This window comes from Phaenicophaeus curvirostris, unplaced genomic scaffold (assembly GCF_032191515.1).
Source record: "Phaenicophaeus curvirostris isolate KB17595 unplaced genomic scaffold, BPBGC_Pcur_1.0 scaffold_46, whole genome shotgun sequence".
Taxonomy (NCBI): Eukaryota; Metazoa; Chordata; class Aves; order Cuculiformes; family Cuculidae; genus Phaenicophaeus; species Phaenicophaeus curvirostris.
In genome coordinates, this window is record NW_027206669.1 from 1,154,037 (window position 1) to 1,174,341 (window position 20,305).

At 37.1% G+C, this 20,305-nt stretch overlaps 1 protein-coding gene across 1 annotated transcript in view; it reads right to left on the reverse strand.

Moving 5' to 3' along the window:
- Nucleotides 1-20,305, reverse strand: part of LOC138733922 (uncharacterized) — a 58,376-nt gene that overhangs the window by 25,430 nt on the left and 12,641 nt on the right. The window contains 20 exon segments of the mRNA XM_069881439.1: nt 353-456; nt 1,470-1,552; nt 1,554-1,619; nt 2,437-2,517; nt 3,620-3,736; nt 4,603-4,734; nt 5,470-5,549; nt 6,445-6,504; nt 8,254-8,404; nt 10,428-10,517; nt 11,289-11,495; nt 13,182-13,391; nt 14,202-14,318; nt 15,074-15,178; nt 15,631-15,756; nt 16,487-16,564; nt 17,533-17,646; nt 18,230-18,395; nt 19,113-19,243; nt 19,681-19,833. Coding sequence (XP_069737540.1) covers nt 353-456; nt 1,470-1,552; nt 1,554-1,619; nt 2,437-2,517; nt 3,620-3,736; nt 4,603-4,734; nt 5,470-5,549; nt 6,445-6,504; nt 8,254-8,404; nt 10,428-10,517; nt 11,289-11,495; nt 13,182-13,391; nt 14,202-14,318; nt 15,074-15,178; nt 15,631-15,756; nt 16,487-16,564; nt 17,533-17,646; nt 18,230-18,395; nt 19,113-19,243; nt 19,681-19,833 — 2,371 coding nt within the window.

The window sequence follows — 20,305 nt, forward strand, 5'->3', positions numbered from 1 at the left end:
TGACTTAAAATTCCATCATTTTCATTCTTTAGCATCCAGCAGCAAAGCTGACAGTTCCAGCAGTCCTCACGTTAAAGATGTCCGGGGCAGGCAATTGCACCCAGCTATCATGACCTATGGATTTTTACTCTAAATTCTCTCAAGATGAGCCACAAAAGTCTTAAGTTCTTTGCCACTACTATTCCTTTTGTGCTGGAGTTGTGATCAGCTGGTTAGCTAATCCATTCTCTTCCCTCTGACTTACCTGCTCCTTTGCTAACTAAAACTAAATAAAAAAAAAAAGAAAGCAAGTACACCTAAAATACAGTAAATAGTGAAAACACAGTGTAGTTAATGCTGTAACATTTATTACCTACATATCCAAGAACTTGGAATAATTTTGAAGGCCGGGCATCTAGAATAAAGATATGTCCTTCTGCAGCCCTAGTGATGAGGAACCGGCCACTCTGGTCATAACTAGGTGAAAAAAAAATCCAAATAGAAAACAGCTCAATAAAAAGAGTCAAATAATTCCACTCCAATAACTCTGCTGACTTCACTGAGGGCATAAACGCAACTGAAATTTCAGCTTCTAGGTTTACAGGATTAGGGTCTGATATAAAGTGCAGTTATGAGTGCAATTTCTAATTGTGTGGGTGGTCAATCTAAAGCTAACGATGCTCCATAGCAGTCTGTTAACAACTTCAGCAAATCTTTAATGAAGTTTATGTTTTTAAAAATAAAACGGCTATACAGATTTTGATATTATTTTTAATAGACATGGCTCTGTTTATATTGATTTGACCTTGAATGAGTTGCTTTCCGTATCTATTTTTAATGTTTTATCTTAGGTAGCTGTGGAAAGTGATCACATCTGAGTCTCCAAATAACAGGCAGACTAATATTAAAGTTTAACTGTTCAATATCCATTTTATTTTTTAAAAAGTAGAAGTAAAATACTCTCAGATTTTTCAATAATGGAAAAAAGCAACCAACCAAACAAAAAAAGCCTTTTAGATCACTAGAGCTTATTACAGGAGGACTGGTAAATTCCAGAACAGTGAGCAAATGAATAATTAACAATGGTAATAAAAATCCACCGTATAAAAAGGGATGACCAAAAGGCTTATACTTAATTTCACAAAAACTTAAATTTACTTCTAGTGAGAAATGGCCCTCTAAAGTTGGATACATGGAATTGTGCATAATTATTGCACACAGTGATCTGCCAGAAAGGATCTTATACATGAGTATTTTCAGTGCTCAGTTAAACCTTCTTAAAATACAGGTTTATTATATTTCTCTCATATAAATCCTGCCACTACCTCTCTTGCAAGCAATTCAGAATATGTTGGAAAATAATTGAAACCATTAAAATATTTTACTTTGTTATTTTTGGAATCAAAGCTTGAACAGTTTTTTTGTTCAACTAACAGCGTTACTCAAGAAACAGATTGACAATATTACTGCCCCTGCTGCTTCATACTTACTGCAAAGACAACACTGGAAATTTGGAAAGAAAAATTCTGTGAACAACCCGTGGAGCTTCAGCTTTGGTAACATCAAGAAAATAAGATTTGACCTCTTATGGTCCCAACAGCAACGCTGCTGGAGGAGGGACAGCAAGCCATAGCTGTTGCCTAGTTGAGAAACAAAATATGATTAACAGTTCCATACCTTTTTTTACAACTATTCTGTATGTTAGTATGCGACTTCTTTTACTATTTAGAAGTCCCTAAAATTTGAAGAAGAAACCTCAAATGGTTCAGCTAAAAAACTTGTTTTTAACAAAGTATTTTAGAGACGTCTTGGCTTTTTTCCCTATGCTCTGTATCTACATATCAAAAGCCAATTCTGCACTCCTCAGAAAAAAATCATTATATCCACATTTAAAGTGAAATAAGTCCCACCTCAATGAAACAGTGAGTGCATTGTTATGTGTACAGCTCTTACAGAAAGGGATGAGTCTCTTACTGTGTCAGATTTCAGGGTTTGAATGCATCTTAAATCAGGACAAAGCATTAACAGTTTTAAATACTTTTATCAACTCAGTTTCAAGAGCCTGGTCATTCAAGGCATTTAGTTTTTACAGACTCAAAACTTTTCCATTCAGTTCTGACACTCATTAAAAATAAATATTTCATCAAATATTATAAAAATTTAGATTGTTATTTACAAATATGTGCTTAAAGACACATCACTACAACAACCCAAACCATTCAATGATTCTATGACATGAGGTTGACATGTTGCCTCTGCTTTATGGCCCAGTTCAATAGATGATTAGTTCAAGTAAACGTAATATTTTTAAATCTCTTTCATGGGTTGTACAGAGACACTACTGATCTTTCCTCACCACAGGTTGATCCAAATCTGTGGAATATTATGCTATGAATTAAGAAATACTAAAGAAAACTTCAAGCATCAGTCACTAAATGAGCTCCTGGTTGCGTGTACCTGAATATCAAGGTTGAGCTTGCTGAGGCAAGTTCCATCTTCCAGGAACCAAACTTGTACTTCACCTGAAATTGTTACAGACTATTGAACAGAGAAAAAAACATAGTCAAAAGAGAGTGGAATAACCAAATAGTCTGGAAATGACTAGTGATCTTTTATAGAATATAAATTCAAATAGTGTCTGAGCAGAGCAGATCAAGGATTACTAGTTTTGCTTGAAATTACCTTGAATTCCCTTTAAGTCCAGTTGCTGCAAGGTACGCCTACCTACGGAAAATGTGTAATCATTTCTGTGAATTGATGCAAATACAGGAATGTTTTTTAAGCAGAATGAGACAATCTAGGGCAAAACATGTAAGCTTGATCAATATTAGCACTCCCACCATTCAGCCTGCAATAGAAAACCTGCTTATCATTTTCTTTGCACAGGAAAGGGCTTAAGGTGACATCTGGTTTTCTCACATGAAAAATTATGTGTATCATGTTTTTGAGGCCTTCTTATAACCAGGAAATTTTATAATTCCACAGTGAAGTGTGGCTAGAGATCAATCAACCCTCACATCACTCATTCAGACTCAGGTAAAATTTGTCATTCCCATGTTACTGACAAACAAACAGATTATCAGCAAAACTAATTGATTCACACCCCAGAATTTCAGGGCTGGCTACTTGAAGAATTCATGGCCTTGAGATGAATCAGAGTTGCAGGAATCCAAGACACAGGAGGAAAGCAAGGAATATTTCAGAATGAACAGATCCATGAGTAATGCCTCGTTGTCCCTGGACCTGGGACAAAGGCATCTCTCAGGCTATTCCAGTTTGTGCTGGAGGCTGAAAAGATCAGCAGGGATTCCTTGTTCCGACATCTATTCTCTGAATTGAATCAACCTTTTGCTCAGCTGTGTTCCTGACCACTAGTGAGACAGCAAATAAACAGCAGAACCATACAACATTTTAGCAGCCTGCGAATTATCCACCCTGCATTCCAGGGCAAGTTCTGACCCTTCTATAGGCCATACCTGAATTAATGCCATTTAATTCCTTAATGAGAAGGTTTTCCACAACTGTAACAAACACCAGAACAGTCACGATCTCTGCAAGGCTTTTGATTTTGTGTCTTACCAACGTTTTGGTCATCTGAAAAGAGCCACAATTATATATAAGGAAGAAAATAATTTCTTACCACACAGTACTTGTCCCCTGGAGTAAGAAAATCAGCTGTCAGGAAACAACTACTGCATGTGTCCAGGAGTTTGACAGCTTCTCCACTGTGGGCAGGTTTGTAAGCATAGATTGTCCCCTGACAAACAGAGAGAGATAATCCATCCCTGGGCTATGAGACTTCTCATTAAAAGCTGTCAAAGACTTCAAGAAAAAATACTCATCTTCCTGAGCTCTTTAAAGTTTCATACTCTACTCTAAATTGAGGTAAAAAGTGCCCAGTAGAATTCAACTGAATTTAGTAAATTATATAAATTTACACTAGCTGAAAATCAGGATGGTTCATTTGAGAGTGATCCAGCTAGTCACGTTTCCAAGTTTTGTTTCTCATAACTGCTTTAATTTAAAACCACCCTATTTCGTATTGCTCCAGAAACCAATCAATATTCTAAAGCAACATAAAACACAAATAATAAATCTTAAGCTTCAAAAGATGTTTTTATCTAAAGACCTCAAAACCTTTTAGAAACAATTCATAACTAATGTAGACATAGATTTTAGAACTTCTCTACGCATTTTACAAAAGGAGAGTGAAATCAGAGACAAAGTGTGACCAAAGTTACCCCCACAAAAAAACCCAAACAAACCACATTTAAATGCCAATTTAAATTATTAAAGGTCTGGAAAACCAGGGATAATTTGAGGATTTGGGACTCTTGTGTAAGATTTCTGGACATCAGGCTGGTCAAAGAAGGATCTTTGACTGGGTGGCCAGACAAATTCAGATAGATGCACAGAACAAGTCTCCCGCATAGCCACAGTAGGTCTGATGTACCCAAGGCCCAAGATTTCATTGCAAACACAAGATGGGCTAAGTTTACCTCTGGTATAATTTGTTGACTTGTGTGATTACATTACAGACATTTCATACTGGCAGTGCCAGCATGCACATACAGAATAAAAGGAACATGCCATTATATAATGCCGTTATCTCAAATGCTATACCTGGTCAGTGACAAGCAGAAGCACAGCGTAATCAGGTGAGAATATGAGGCTGGATATGGGTTTTAAGATATCAACGCAGATTTTCGTCTCATACTGCAGATCTTTGATGTGATAAAAGAATAAAACGCCCCCCTGTGCAGAAAAGTACAAATCCACATCAGGTCAAGGTCAATTATCCCAGCCTGAAGGTCAATTATCCCACCCACTCTGGCAAACTGAACTGGCAAAACCTTCTGAAATTCTCTGGAGCAAGTGTGTTTAACTGTATCCCATTGCTAATGGTCTCATCTGCCTTCATGACGTTTAAATCCAGATGACTCTTATCCTGCATAACGCATTTTTTGAAAAATCAAGGTGTTTTTTTAATACAAGTCTTACTAACAGTCCATGTTTGATAACAGACTCTCTCATTAGTAAACACTTGAGATTCCACATTGTTTCTTTTGTGACAGTATAGGGATTTGTCCCTCTCTTAAGCAGCACTGTATAATGTAATCATCATTTTGGATTAAATATTGAGTGAGATTCAGCACAAAACAATTTGGTGGTTCTCTTGGTCATTTTTTTCTCCTCTCCTATTTTTTGTCCATCCTTCTTTCCTGTTCCTCTAGAACTCTCTTTGCCTTTTGTTAAAAATAGTATTGTCCTCTTTGGTTCCTTCTTTGACTTAAAAAATGGAATCTCTTCCCTCCCTGCTCCTTTCTGAGTTCTTGTCTCAAGTTCTAACAAAGAAGATATATGACAAAACCAGAGAGGACCTCCACTTTTTTTCTGACTTCTGTCTTTGCAGTGAGCTCTGCAAATACACTCCATTTGAATGCTTTTTGATTTTCACACAATAAGTTACAAGCATAAAGGATGCCTTACATTTCCAGCTGCATACAGTCCCCCGTTACAAAATGCCATGGCAAATAAAACTGATTGTTGTGGATCCTCTGGTTTGCCACCTGAAAGCACAAAGGCAACAAGAAACATCAAGTTTAATTCATTGCAACCATGTGTCCCAACTTCAAATCTGAGATGATTTACTACTTGTGAGTAAAAAGGCTCAACGGGCTATATATTCTTTGGACTTTGTGCTGTGATGATGAAGGACAAGGCTGGTACACATAATTTAAAGTGACAGTACTACTGTGGTCTGATGAATTAGAAATTAATTTGAGAAATCAAAACTTGTCCCAATGTCTGGCAACCTTCACTGTGGAAGTATTTTTTTTCCCTAATTTCTACTCAGAATTTCCATTGATGCAAACTGTGCCCTTTGCCTGTCAGGTTCCATCCTGTCTGTAACCTTTCATGAGTAGCTGAAGCAACAGTAAAATCCCCCATTTCCTTTCCACTGGGCTGAAGAGAGTTCTCACAGCCCATCTTTGTATGACACACGCAGACTCTGCAATAATCTTTGTGGCCCTGTGCTGAACTTTGTCCACTACGTGAATGCCTTTTTTGTATTGTGGAGCCCAAAACAAAACATTTGAAACAAACCCTAAATCCTAACTCAACTAAATCACAAGTGATTGCAGTTCTAAACAAAGTTACTAAAACTAAGCAGTAGAGAACCCATTCTAGCATCACTTATTCCAATTTAAACTAGAATGAACAGAAATTATTTCCCTGCCACTGTTTTTCCAGAGGCTATTCATTTGGCTGTCTACTAGCACAAAAGCTATTAATCATTTCTCCTGTAAACATATAAAAGGTTGCCATTGATGTGTCTTACAGAGGTCAGTGTGAGCTGAGTTTTTCTAACCAGTGGCTTCCTGCTGTACTCACGTATTATTACTCCCAGACATCATTGATGCTGGCTAAAAATCAATTAGCTTGATTTGAACATGGAAATACCTTTCTTTTTCTGCGCTCCTCGAACATATGACACGATGTCTGACACTTTACACACGTATTCTGCACAAAAGAAAACAATATATAACGTCAACCTTGTTTATATGTCAGTATTGCAATAAAAGTCAGTTATAGCCCAGTCTACTGAACAAAAGGTGAAGTTTGGCATATTGAATCAAAAATGTGCATTCTTCTCCAATATCCACCATCTCTGTCATTTATGCATCTGAGCTGGCACAGTCGTTACGTGGTTCAGCTTACAGCTATAAAAGGGAGATAGTCATACATGGACTGTGATCCAGATGCAGATTTATCTATCTTCTAGTGCTAAGTTCTGGTTTTGTTATTTCCATTCATAATTTTTTAATTAGATTTACTTACAAAGGAAAGTTTAGCCAGCCTGAAAATTGCCCAAGTGAAATGTTGTGGCTGCTTACGGTTCTGTTTGCAAAACCATAACAGGAGCTTGGCACGTGCTTCGAGTTGGACACACATGTAAGCATTCTGCTGAGCAGATACAGATTGCAGTACATCTTAAATTAAGCAGAAGCTTCAGTAAAATACGAATACAGACAGTGTTCTCACACAGATTTAGGACAGGACTCAAAGAATACACAAGTGGAGGAAAATCCCAAATGGCAAAAATTCTTATTGCCTTCTAACGAACTGGCAAACCATTTCTGGTCACGCCTCAGCTTTATATTTGTTTGTGATTTTCAGCTCTTGATATGGCAAACTTAAGAGTCTGATGGTTTCAAAAACAGAGGAATAGTGCTGGTTTGCTGATTTTTTTTTCAGAGCTGCCTTCCATTTCTGTGCTGACTATCAAAACTGGATAGAGATACAGAACTTTGGGAAAGTCAGGGATATTTACAGCAGCTTAAAAAAATAATGTATTACATGGCAAAAGAAGAAAACAAGATTATCATCAGCCTGTCCATTAACACTGATTCAGTGTTTATTAAACATTGCTATGCTGGTCTACAGAAGGATATTATCCAGTTCTAGTGATAGAAATAATAATTTTTCACGGAAAGGGTCATTGGGCACTGGCAGAGGCTGCCCAGGGAGGGGGTTGAGTCACCTTCCTTGGAGGGGTTTAAGGGACGGGTGGATGAGGTGCTGAGGGACATGGGTTAGTGCTTGATGGGAATGGTTGGACTCAGTGATCTGGTGGGTCTTTTCCAACCTGGTGATTCTATGATTCTATGAAGTCAAAGACGTCTTCTGTTCACTTTCTGTGCTTCATATGTAATGCATTAATGCCTGATAATCTTTATAGACTTGTTTTGAATACAAAATAGTTCCTATAATTGCTGACCTTAAGGAATTCTATTAAGCAATATTACGTCAAATTTGGTTTCGTTTTTTAAAGATTCATCATGAGCTCATCTGTTCTAACATCATCTACCGTATCAGAGGAGGACAGTCCAATATTTCATGCAAAATAAAATGCATTACTGGTGCTTAACTAACAGTAAAAATACATATAGCTGGTATATTAATAGTTTATTGTTAACCTAGTAGGGCTGGTTAATAAGATCAGGACTGCTGTAACTATTGTTCATTTTATCAATTTTGATGTATTTAGAAGTTTTTCTTTTTTTTTTTCCAAAAAAAAATGAAAGCAAATTGTTGGGTGCTAAAGAAACCCACCCAGAAGTTCTGAATGTTTATCCTACTAATAAAAGAAATATGTCTTTACAATTTCTGTAAGATATACAATAGCAGAACAGCAGAAAGCAAAAAAAGCTTTCACCTATCCTTTTTCCTCCCTACTTGAATAAAAGACACCACACAGCTATTTCTTACCAGGGAGAGGTTTTTGTTGAAGAACAGAAACACTGCCTCTCTCAGCATCAATTGCCATAACATATCCTTCCTTACAGCCCAAGTAAATCTCTGAGGTCGCAGTCCAGCAGTGGGCAGTAGGATGCACTGACGGCTTAGCAGAATCTCTTGGCTTCAGCAAAAAAAATAAACAAGTTCAATTAACGATTGACAAATATCTGTACAAGCAGTTACGTACATTTTACAGCAAAAAAAAATAAAAAGAGCACTCCCTCATAGAGCCTGAGCACCTGTATAACTTCAGTCCTATTTATTCAGTTAGTCCTTCACTGAGGGGAGTAATTTGAAAAACGAGAACATTCTCCAGAGAAGTCTGTCTGGAGACAGTGGTGGAGAACTCACCTCTCTCTCTAGAAGCTTGTCTGAATGATGAATTATATTTTCATTTTAAAATTACATATTTTAAAATTTGAATTTATCTGAATTTATTCTCCAGCGCTTGTGTCTGTTACAGGTTTGTCCCCTAGCTTGGAATCCATCCGGTACTTTCCCTACCCTTGCAACAATGCTGACCCACCATAACCAATATTTTAATGATAAAATTATGATAAAATTCAACACTCTGAGACCCCAGAAGTTTGTTGTGTTTTTTTTTTGATGTCAGAATAGCACTGGAAGCCCAAATTGAAATGGTTACCCACTATTATCTCACCCTGACAAATGTTTTTCAAATTACTTTTCAACATAGTCTTCCACTGCATAGACATTACTTGCACATGTGGTCTTGCATACTTGGCAGTACTAAAGCACACTTTGTTTGAATAGTTTAGCGTATCATATAATCCAAATTACTCTGTAAAACAGCTCTGTCAACCTTTGTGTCATCTGCAAATTAGTTCCAGAAATATCCTTGCCACAGACTTTGCATGTGCCTTGAATTTCATTTCACTGAAATAAATCTCATAAATCTATCATTCTCAAATCAGGAAGAACAGAAATTCACCATCAAATGTTATTAAAGACAGTGATCTGCTCAAATACAATAGTAATAGGGGTCATATAAATACCACGATAGAAAGAAATAGATGGAACAGGGTTTGGGGAGGGGAAAAGGGGAAGAAAACACAAGAAAACCTTGTAAGAACATTTAAGAGAAGATCCAAAGCATGTGAGCAGAAGTGGTGAGGAACACTAGACAATAAGATGGATGAAAAAGAATGAAGAGTCTATAATTCTATAAAACAACACCTGCTGTCTCAATAAAGGTTCTATAAAAAGGAAATATAGGTGGACTTGGGATGAAAACATAGGACAGAGATTCATAAGCACCTAGATGTTGCTAGTAAAATATGCCAAGGGCTGGCTACATGATTCTGGGTAAGAAGCCTACTCTCTATTTATGCTTACAAAGCATTTTGAATTTCTCAGCGGGGAAATGTTACAGAAATAAAGTATATTAATATTTACTTTATAAATCAAATAGGACTAACAGTAATAAATCTATAACAAATGGGGCTTTACATCACCCAGAAAAACATTTAATATAGGCATTTTTGCTGATTTTATGACTCTTGAACATCATAAATCTTTGGGAAGGCTGCAACTGAGCTCCTGTGAATCAGGAGCTTTCTGTGTAAAGATGAGTTCTATAATATTCCTTTGTACCTGCTGCCATGACTGTCTTAAAACATAAACTAAATAAAATATGGAAAACTGAGGATGAGATTGTGTAAATTCTAAACTAGGTTGCTTCCTGAACTGCGCATTAGTAAGGTGGTGTATAAAATTATAATAATGATGATGATGATAATGCTGTCTTTCTTTGAGCTTCTCTCCCTTTTAAGTAGCAACTCTTCAGAGAAAAAAAATCCATGATGGATCCTTGTAATGAAAAGTTTTATAAAAGGACAATTAAATAAAATTGGTACTGGATGCCAAGAGGACTCAAGTATTTTTAACTGCCATTTTTTTTAGAAAATGTTGAGCCTAATACTAAATCTTTTCTCCCCCGGCTGGTCTAGGTAGTTCCAATTGTAAACGATAATAAGAAGGAAAAGGCACACATCATCATTACCTACCATTTACACTTTATTCTCCCATGCTACATGACTGGAATATTTCAGTGCAGCATTAACTAAATAAGCCTGACCAGAGACAAAGGCCTACACAGTAAAAAAGGAAACTACTTTAAGTACCTTCTCAGCAAGACGTCTTTCCATTTCAAGCTTAGCCAGCATTTCTGCTTTCTCTCTCTCTTCTTGAGTCAAGTATTTTTCAACTTTAATCTGAAGGAAGAAAATGAGGGTCATATCAGGGTTCTTCTCTCCAAATGTGATCACATGCAGACTAAGAACCTTTGGAAAGAGGGGCAATACTAATTCTTGATGCTTTTTGTATCTCTGCTCCATGATAATACTCCTCAAGAGGACATTGTTCTTTCGAACACCCCTGAAAGCATATTTAAAAATGCTAAAATAGAAACTACCATCATTTTTGTTGAGATTAGTTGTATTTCTTGCATACCTTTTCTGACAGTGAATAACACGAACTGGTGAGAGAACAGAGAGAATTGGGAAAGACTGACTAAAAGAGCATGAGATTGGTGGAATATATTGTATAAGAAGCATGGTGCTTCTTTATAAATTATCATTTCAATTTATAATTACAGTACTAAGCATGGTTTAGTACCCACACACTTAGTCTAAAACTACTTAGTCTCAAAATGGTGCTCAGAATAAACAGAGAAACCCTTATCTATGGAAGTAAACCCTCCAAGCCTGGCTTGAATCTTACACTCAGGAACAGGGGGAATATCTACCTAATTTATAGCCAATTAAAAACTTAACATCAACGAATTAAGATTGTATACATCTTATTCATTTTGGATTGACTTATTATAAGTTTTCTCCCTAAAGAGTGAAGGGAAGCAAAAGAGACAAAAAGATGATTTTAAGTACACAGACACATCTGTTTTCAGCTTTTCAATGTCTGGCAATGATAGGAATTAAATAAATATATTTGAGTAGGTGAAAGAGAAAGATTCATTTTTCAAACACCTCTGAATCCTGAACTGTGAGTGCTCGCTCTGGTATCTCATCATCTGTAAGAGCTGGCTCCCACACTTCCAACTGCAGATCAAGTTGTTCCAAGATTTCTCGGATCCTCAGGTTTCTTTCTTTCACTCGTTCTATCTCCTGCTCCTTTTGTTGTGCAACTATGTCAAATTCCTTATTAAAAGCAGTTTTCAGTTTGTAAATGATGTCCTGAAATACCAAAAAGGGAAACAGCAATATGGCACAGGTCACATCCATCCATGATTATGGGACCACTCCTCAAGCCATCAAAACCATAAATGTGTGTAATTGTATGTGTGACAGGGAGATAAACTGGTAAAGCCCTTTAATGAAAATCATATAGGCAGAGTTCAAGCTTTGTTAAATAGAGGTGGGCAAACTATCATTCGTGGGGTTTTTTTCCCCGCATAGAAATTTTTATTGCTGCATATTGCTGCAAACACTGGATAGAAAATTCTATTTGCTTGTTTTTGAATTCTTTGGCTGAAAGAAGGGGCCTCAAAGAAAAAAAACACATGACCTATAAATCTAGAGACTGTAAATCACAGGTAGAGGGGCATACTTTTAAGGGACATACACGCTAAGGACATATTTTCCTGATTTTTAAGTGATTCATCCTGCAGTTTCAATAATGCTTTTATGTGATTTTCTGCCTGGCATATGTAAGAAAAATTCCCTCATTAAATAAATAAACAAAAGTCGTAAACTATTTTTTTAAAACAGCTAAGACCTTACAATGATTTTAAAAATCATATATTCTCGGTGCTTAAATTCTTCCTTTAGCCTACAGAATTGACCTCAACAAAGCAGAATAGAATATTAAGAGAGAAAACTATGTGTGTCTCCTACTACATCAATTTAATAAAATGAAACATGGAAAGGATTTCAGTTCTCTCACCAGATTTTACATTTTGAGATGCTTAGCTGTCTGCAATTTGTATTACAATAAATATTTTTGCGGCCATTACTATTTCATTGGTTTCTAATACAATAATAAGTTATGATGTAGTAAGGCAGGATGGCAGATAACATAAAGTGTTGCTGGGAGACAAAAGGCTGTGCTCAAGTGTTTGTCAGCTACCTATCTAACTCTCAGCAAATTCACTGCACTGGCCAAGAACACAGCAGACTTGTCTGCTATTAGATATATCGTATGCATCTTGAAAGCCACACAGTAGAAAGATCTCGTTACATCCAAACTTACATCTAAAATTGCTCCTTGTGTTTCTTCCCCATCTGCTTTAAAAACTAGTGTATCTACTAGATTTTATGTATTACAACGCATAACTGTTGAGCTCTGCTACCAGTTGTAGCCTTAAAGAGCTCTGATGAGGCAATGCTTTACTGTTGTTTAACCACTTCTGCCCTTGCAGATCATCTTCATAAGAAGCCTTTTATGTAGCATGTTTACTGCTTAATAAACAGGCCAGGGTAAGAGAAGGGAGAGTCGGATAGTAAAGAATATTAAATAACAGAAACACTGAAGGCTCCAAATGAAGGGCTGATAAGACTGTAAAGAAATGAAATGGTGTGAGGATACAGCTGAACTTTCATTCAGCAGCAAATAGTATGGAAAGAGGTCATGTTTCCACAGGCATGCTGAGCTGTGCAAGCCAGCTATACAAACACCAGAGGACAAATAGAAATACTCTCAAATTGGGTAACCAATTTCATAAAAACGTTTTTCTTCCACACCTGAGCTGGCAAATCCACATGGTGCTTTGCTGCACGATGTGCATTTATCTGTAACACAGCGGCCTGTGCAACTCTCCATTGTAGTGTCAGTACACCCAAAATCTGAGCGTCTGTGACTGCTATGAGAACCCAAAGGTGTGGCAGTGCCACTACAGTAATACAAACTTGAAAAGACATCACCTTTAATAACACTATCTGATTGACTTTCTGCTCCCTACTGTGCAAGTCCAGTTGGTGGTACAGGATAGATGTATCTCCACCATACTGAGAGCTCAGACTTCCAATCAGGCAGGAAGATGCATTATCATCAGCCGTTACGTCTTCTGTCTTCTCTCGTTCTTCCTCAGGTAATACAGTCTCAGACTCAGTCTCAGGATTTTTCTTCTGAGCCTGAATATCACAAACATCACAACTGTGTTAATTTTGTATACGAACCAGTGGCACACGTATGAAAAAATTCTAGAGATCATATTCTGCAATTAAGCCCAGTGATCAAAAACCCACAAGTTGAAGTGAACGTATACAGAATATTTGGTCCAGTTGTAGGATCCCCAGTACAAGAAAGACACGGGCATTCCGGAGCAAACCCAGCGATAGGCCACTAATACAATTAAGGGTTTGAAGCACCTAATATGTGAAAAGAAGCTGAGCGTGCTGGGATTGTTTAGCCTCAAGAAGGAGAAGGCTTGGGGGGTGGTGTTTAATAACACATATAAAAACCTGAGGAGTAAGGACAACAGAGCCAGACTCTTCTCAGCGGTGTCGCTGACAGATTGAAAGGAAATGGTTATACATCAAAATACAGAACATCCAACTTAAATATAATGAAACACATTTCCTCTGAAGGTTGTCAAACATGGGAGAAGGTAGCCTATAGAGGTTATGGAATCCTCCATCCTTGGAGATATTCCAAACCTGACTGGACATGGAGCTGAGTAAATTGTTCTAGGTGGGCTGGAGTAGATGACTTCCAAATGGCTTATCTAACCTCAGCTCTTCTGTGATTCTTCAATACTAATGCATTTGTTCTAAGTAAAACCACAACATTTCATCTTTACGAATATCTTCAAATTTTTAGGGAAGTATTTCTACAGCGAAAACGGACCCAAGAAATGTGTCTATGTAAAAAAGGGGTTAAGATGCCAACTCAGAACATTCTGATCTGAAATGCCTATATGCAGTACTTCAAAGGGATTGTACCTCATCATCAGCTGTCTCAATCTTCTTTAACTGGAGAACTTTCTCCAGAATTTTCAGTTCTTCTTCAGTACGTTCCTTCATTGGATAATTTTTCACTTCAGAAGCTATATGGAAGCACTGTTCAATTATATTTTTTTTTTAGAAAACAAAAACACCCAAGGTAAAAACTTCTTCAGAACACATCTGTTAATTCATTTGTCCAAAAACTGAATGCTAAATAGTTACAGAGGCTTCTTAAAATCAGAAATAATATTGATGATCAATTAATGTAGACAATCCAGCAAGAATATAGGAGTCAGAAAAAAACCACTTGCCTTTTTGGTAGTAAAAATGGTTGGTTTAAAATTTGCTGCCTTTATTTATTTTTTTTTTTAAATAACCTCTGGCTATGTCCTCTTTATTCACAGAATTCAACCAGGACAAGATTTTTGGTAAAATTACTCGGTCTTTAACCACCCTTGAGATAATCTAGTATCACTAGTTTGACTAATATCCCTCTGTTTAAAATAGGCAAAATCAGGGTTAAATTTTGCTTTTACATTCTGTGTTGCAGAAGTCCTACTGACCCAACACAGAAATATAATATTTACCTTCTCCTTTTAGCAACACTGCATGAAGATATTCTCTAGTATCTAGGAACTAAGGAGTTACTTATTTGCTTATTAGCACATTTATCCACTTTAAAAGGCAAAATCAGCCAGGCTCGGTCAAAATCAACAGAATGAAAGATTTGCATGAGCCCTGGAAAGAAGTGGTTTTTTTCCTCATACCATAAGCAAACCAGAAATGTGTTATACTTCTATTTATTTTGTTTCAGTACCTTAAGGAATCAATAAACTACTGCAGTAAGTGAGTTAGAAAGTGATGGTTACCTTAACAGCACGTCCTTTTACACACATTGGATCCCAGCACTCATGTTTGATGACACTCTGCAAATAGCAGTTGGCTAAATTCTCCATTTCAATCTCCTTCCTCACCTTTCAAGATACAGAAAAGAAAATAATGACATGTGGTGCAAACCAACAAGATATAGGCAATTTGTATTGAGTTGTTGAAACAAACCTGGCAGATTAAATGAATTACCCATATTTCATAATCTTAGACTACTGCAGCTATCTTCTCCAAAAATGATATTGCATACTACTGCTACTGAAAGGTGTCATTTCATATGTGAAGAAAAGCATTCCAGAACTTAAGCAGCACTGTACCCAAGGTCACAGTGTCAGATTTACAGTTTCTGGCATAGATCATATTCCAACTGGCAATATCTGCATTAGCAGATTCACCTGCTTCAAAAAGTGACTTAAAATACTTTTACGCTTTCCTGCTTCTCAACAGTGAACAACTTTGAGATCATCTTCTATTCTTCAGTTATTGCTTCTCCTTTTCACTGCTAGTTTTAAAATGTTCTCTTTCCACTCTATCATACCCTGGCCACTTCTTCTTCAGCCTTTTCTTGTGCTCTTTCCTGTTCTTCTACATCCAGGTTGAACTCCTGCTGCTCCAGTTTCTCAATGTCTGGCACCAGTTCATTTTCATGCATCATTTTCTGAACCTGTTTTTTTAAAAAATAAGTATAAGGAATAAAAAGTAATTCGAATGTGAATAGAGGAAACACTGGTTTTAACACTGTGGAACTTGATAACAGAGAAAATCATTTTAATTGCCTCCACTTTTAACTGCTTCATGGTAATTGGTAGAACGTGCTGCCTGTACCTAGTGACAGAGACTACTATGTGAATATATTTCATCCTTCCCTTAAAGCTCATTTGGATGTTATATGTGGAGTTGTGCATACTTTCTAAGAATCTGTAGCATGGAATTGTTCATTCTTTAGTTCTGAGAACTTTCAAAAGTTTTTATCTATCTCATGCAGTTCAACAAAGGGAAATGCAAAATCCTGCATCTGGGGAGGAACAGCCCCATGCAGCAGGATATGCTGGGAGCTGAGCAACTGGAAAACAAACTGGAGAAGGAAGAGGAGAGGATGACAGTTTCTATAACGGAAGGCTGTTAGACCAGCAGAAACTAGCCTGCTGAGGGGATAGATTGCTCAAGATATAAGGGTGGTACAAATTTTTTAGTTGGAGCAAAGGAACCTCAGAACCAGACAGTTGTTCCTGACAGGTTCAGCACGCTGTCCCTGAAGAGACAAATCTCTCTATTACCTGTCTGCTCAGTGTTTATGACAAAAATGTAACTAAGCACTAGAGCTGATAGTTGTAAAGGAAGTGTACATGTAAACAAAACTGTAAGCTAAGCCATTACACTTGTAAGAAACTCACAGTTTCATGCAGCTTTTTAATTCCCATTTGCAGCTCTTTCTTCTGGTTAGCAAACCTCTCAGTCTCTTCTCTAATGACCTGACATACAACAGATATATTTTTGAAAATAAAAAATAACCCAGGAAACGACTGAAGTGATCTAAAGGAACATTATCTGTACAGAAAACAAAACTCAGAAGGGATTAATAACTGAAATAGACATAAGCTTAATTCAATAGGTTGATTCTTAGAACTGCTAAAAAGAAAAATGATTGTACACCCAGTTCACACTGTAAACTGGTTATACAGAAACAGAGCTTAAAATAAGGAAAGAAAGAAAGTCACTCCTGAGATCACACAGAAAGCAATGATATTTCGTCTTATCATTGAGCCCCAGAAGCTGGAGAATATATACAGCTCTGGTTCATAACAAAAAGAACCTGCTACCACCCATAATTCATATTTCTGAGGAAAAAAATTATCTATGCTAACATTAATATAGCAATTTCCAGACTCACAAAGCACTAAATCCCCTCTCTGCACACTATTAGATCTTTGATGAACTTTTACTCTTAAAAAACTTTGGTTCCACATCATACTCACCTCAACCTTAACCTGAAACAAACCTCAGGGGGTTTGCAATTAATGTCATATTGTTGACTATTGATTTATCAGTGCTGTAGAATTTTTTATTCTGGCCCTTGGGAAGAAGCACCTGCTTGGTTTCTGGTAATAATCTTCTGTGTAACTTCTTGACATTTAGAAGAAAAACATCTTTACAAGTTTCTAAAGGAAGCCGATTTCTCTGGCAATTTCTTTTTTTTTTCATTTACTCCTTGTGTAGAAGTGGCCTTTTGGCCTTTAGAGCTCCTATTGTGCTCAGTACCTGCTCTGGTGTGTTTATAACGTTGACCCTAACTTTTCTAAAGGTCTAGATGCAACGCCTTAAAGGGAGGCCCAAATGTCAGAAGAGCTTTAGAAAGTAGATTACTTTACAGCACATAATTCAAATCACTACTGACTCTTGAAAACTCCTGTTTTGATTATTACTTGTTCTATCGAAGTACCTTCTTCATTTTCTGATCTATCCACGTCATTTCATTGGTATTGGCTGAATATGAACTGGTGACGTTTCCGTCTTCCTCTGTCACCTCTACATTGGAAGATTTAAGCGATGCATCCTGAAATTAAGGATATAAACATCCATCTCAGGTACTTAGAGAGAATAAGAGAGAGACCAAAATAAAATAAAAATTGGACTCGCATTAGAAGCACCACCACGTCATTAAAGAGAATGTTACAATATTTTTATTCCCTAACCAGGCTCCAGATTTGTTCCAGAAAACCCTTGCTGTTATGCAAAGCCTTTTGACTCAAATGGCCTGACATTACTAACTTCTGTAATTGCTGCTTTGCTTGATTTCAACAGGAAAACAAACAACACACAATGTATAGCAGTAATATCACACTGGAAATGACAAATAATTTCACATGAGGAGAAATTGACTTTCACAGAGTTTTCTGTGGCTGAAGAAACCATGTGAAACTGAAGCTGTGAATGCCATCTTCCCATAACTATTCCATTTCCTTGTTTATACTATTCTACAAATTAAGAATTAAGCATATTCAGCCTATCCTTGGGAGTATTTTGCTACTTCTGCAAAAGGATCAGAGTTTGTTTGGAGGACAGTTTTTATCATGTGCAATTTTAGGATAATGATCAAACCTTCCCCCCGCTTCCCTAAAAATAAAAAAAACCCCCACCTTAAATTTCCCTTCTGGAAGTGATTCTGCTGTGGATTCTGGGTCAAAATGCCGTTCTGCCATGGATTGTAAAACAGTATTTTCATTTGAAGTGGACTTGTTCAGTATAGCAAGAAGAGATCGCCAGTGAAGATCAGCTTCCTCAGCTTCAGTATTCTTTATCTTCCTAGTAAATAGAAAATAAATTGATGTATTTTTATGTCTTATAATAAAGGACAAATTATTAAATATTCCATATAACAAAATTACTAAGTTGTTCAAAAATGCCTATTCAATATTTTTACATATGATTTAATATTGTTTGAGTTCTAGCATTCATAATTAAGTGAAGTTTCTTCAGAATTAGAAATTCTGAAAGATTCATTACCCAGAGTAGAAATACCACTCTGGTGGACCCATCTTCCATTTATGCATCTGCCTGAACATTTGTTATACCACAGAAAAGCTGTAGTTTCACGTGTCCCTCACTCCTAATGTTTGCTAAGAGCTCTCTATGGGCACAGTTCAATTCCCTCCCATTAAATCTGTAATGTCCCCTAATCACTGAAATAAAATGGTATCTCATGAGATTATATGGCTTAGATCCTCAGACACCCCATTCCAGATGGTTTATTTGAGAGTGATAAGCAGCTTATTATGGGTAATGCTTATCAGAAGACACTCCTTTATCTTGTATTGCAACCGCACCCAAAGTCCAAGACATTCTCCACAACACTGGTGGGAAGCTTTAAATGAGCTAGGGAAGCTACCTCTAAGGATGAGAGGAGTGACTTCATCTAATTCTTAACCTTACTTTGAGACTAATAAAAAGTCTAGAATCACAAATAGATGCAAAATTTGTCTGTCAGGATACAAAAATTCACACCATCAATATTATACATACTTCCATTTCAGGCACACCAGGGCACCATCATTTTTCCCAATAACAAGGATAAATTTGCTATCCAGAGAAAATACCGTGGATCTGATTCCTCCTCCTTGATATGAGTGACAATGCATACGAGCGAGTATATCCTAGAAAAGTCACAGAAGCAGTATGAGTAAATATGTTTTTGTAACAGGGTATGTCTATAAACTATGCTTCTGTATTTTCTTATAGAAGTCAATCCAAAATGTCAACACGAAGTATATAAAAGCCTAGGATTTATGATTTTGTGATTTTTGACTACAGATGGGACAAGTTTCTAGAATACTAATTTTGCAGGTGATGATAACGAAAAGTAGTAAAATTATCTACCCCAAGATTTGCTGGAGAAGAAAGTAAGTAGTTTGTATAATCATCAGTTATAAAAACAATTGTACTATATAATGTTATGACAGTTCATGTTCAACGTAAATTTTTCTGGAACACTTTATATTCAAGCAAAGAAAAGCTTCCAGTGAAAGAAAGTAGCTTGCACACCTCTTCCTCGCGTACACCAAACAAAGCCTGTACCTGGATGCCTACCTACCATAGTAGGAGTGTGATAGACGAACAAAACACCATCGTTCGCTGCTGATGCCAGCCACCGGCCGTTGGGTGATAAACAGAGGATCCCCGATCCAAACTGATTGCTACGAATCCTCTTCTCTGATAAAAATACTGATGGGTCTTCCGATATAGTCTGCCGAACAAAGAAAACGTTAGCAGCAGTTCAGATTATGGAGATGTCTATGCCATTTTGAGAAGGCTGATGGCAGTTTTGTGGGTTATCACATGTGGTGATTTACAATCCAAACACTTGGATTTCTGAGCTCAGGAAGCAGTAACATTGCTACGATGATTTGCTTCTCATCTCTTCAAAAGGGTCTGTGTGTTTTTATGTGCCTGGGCCCAGAGTTGTCAAGGAGGAATGCCCACCTTTGGAATTCACCTTCTTCCTTGACCTGACTCAAACTGGGGGAGACCTATGAGCTACAGAGAGGTCCAGTTCATCAGCAGGCAATGACAGTGACCACTACTTCATTTCAGGCAGGGCTGAGCTGGGTTTGCAGTTGTGTCTTAGCGTCATGGGCTCACATGGGCTCAGTGCTTTTAAGAGCTGGATACTCCAGTTACTCAGCAGACTGCACAAAAGCACAGCTCCAACACAGAAG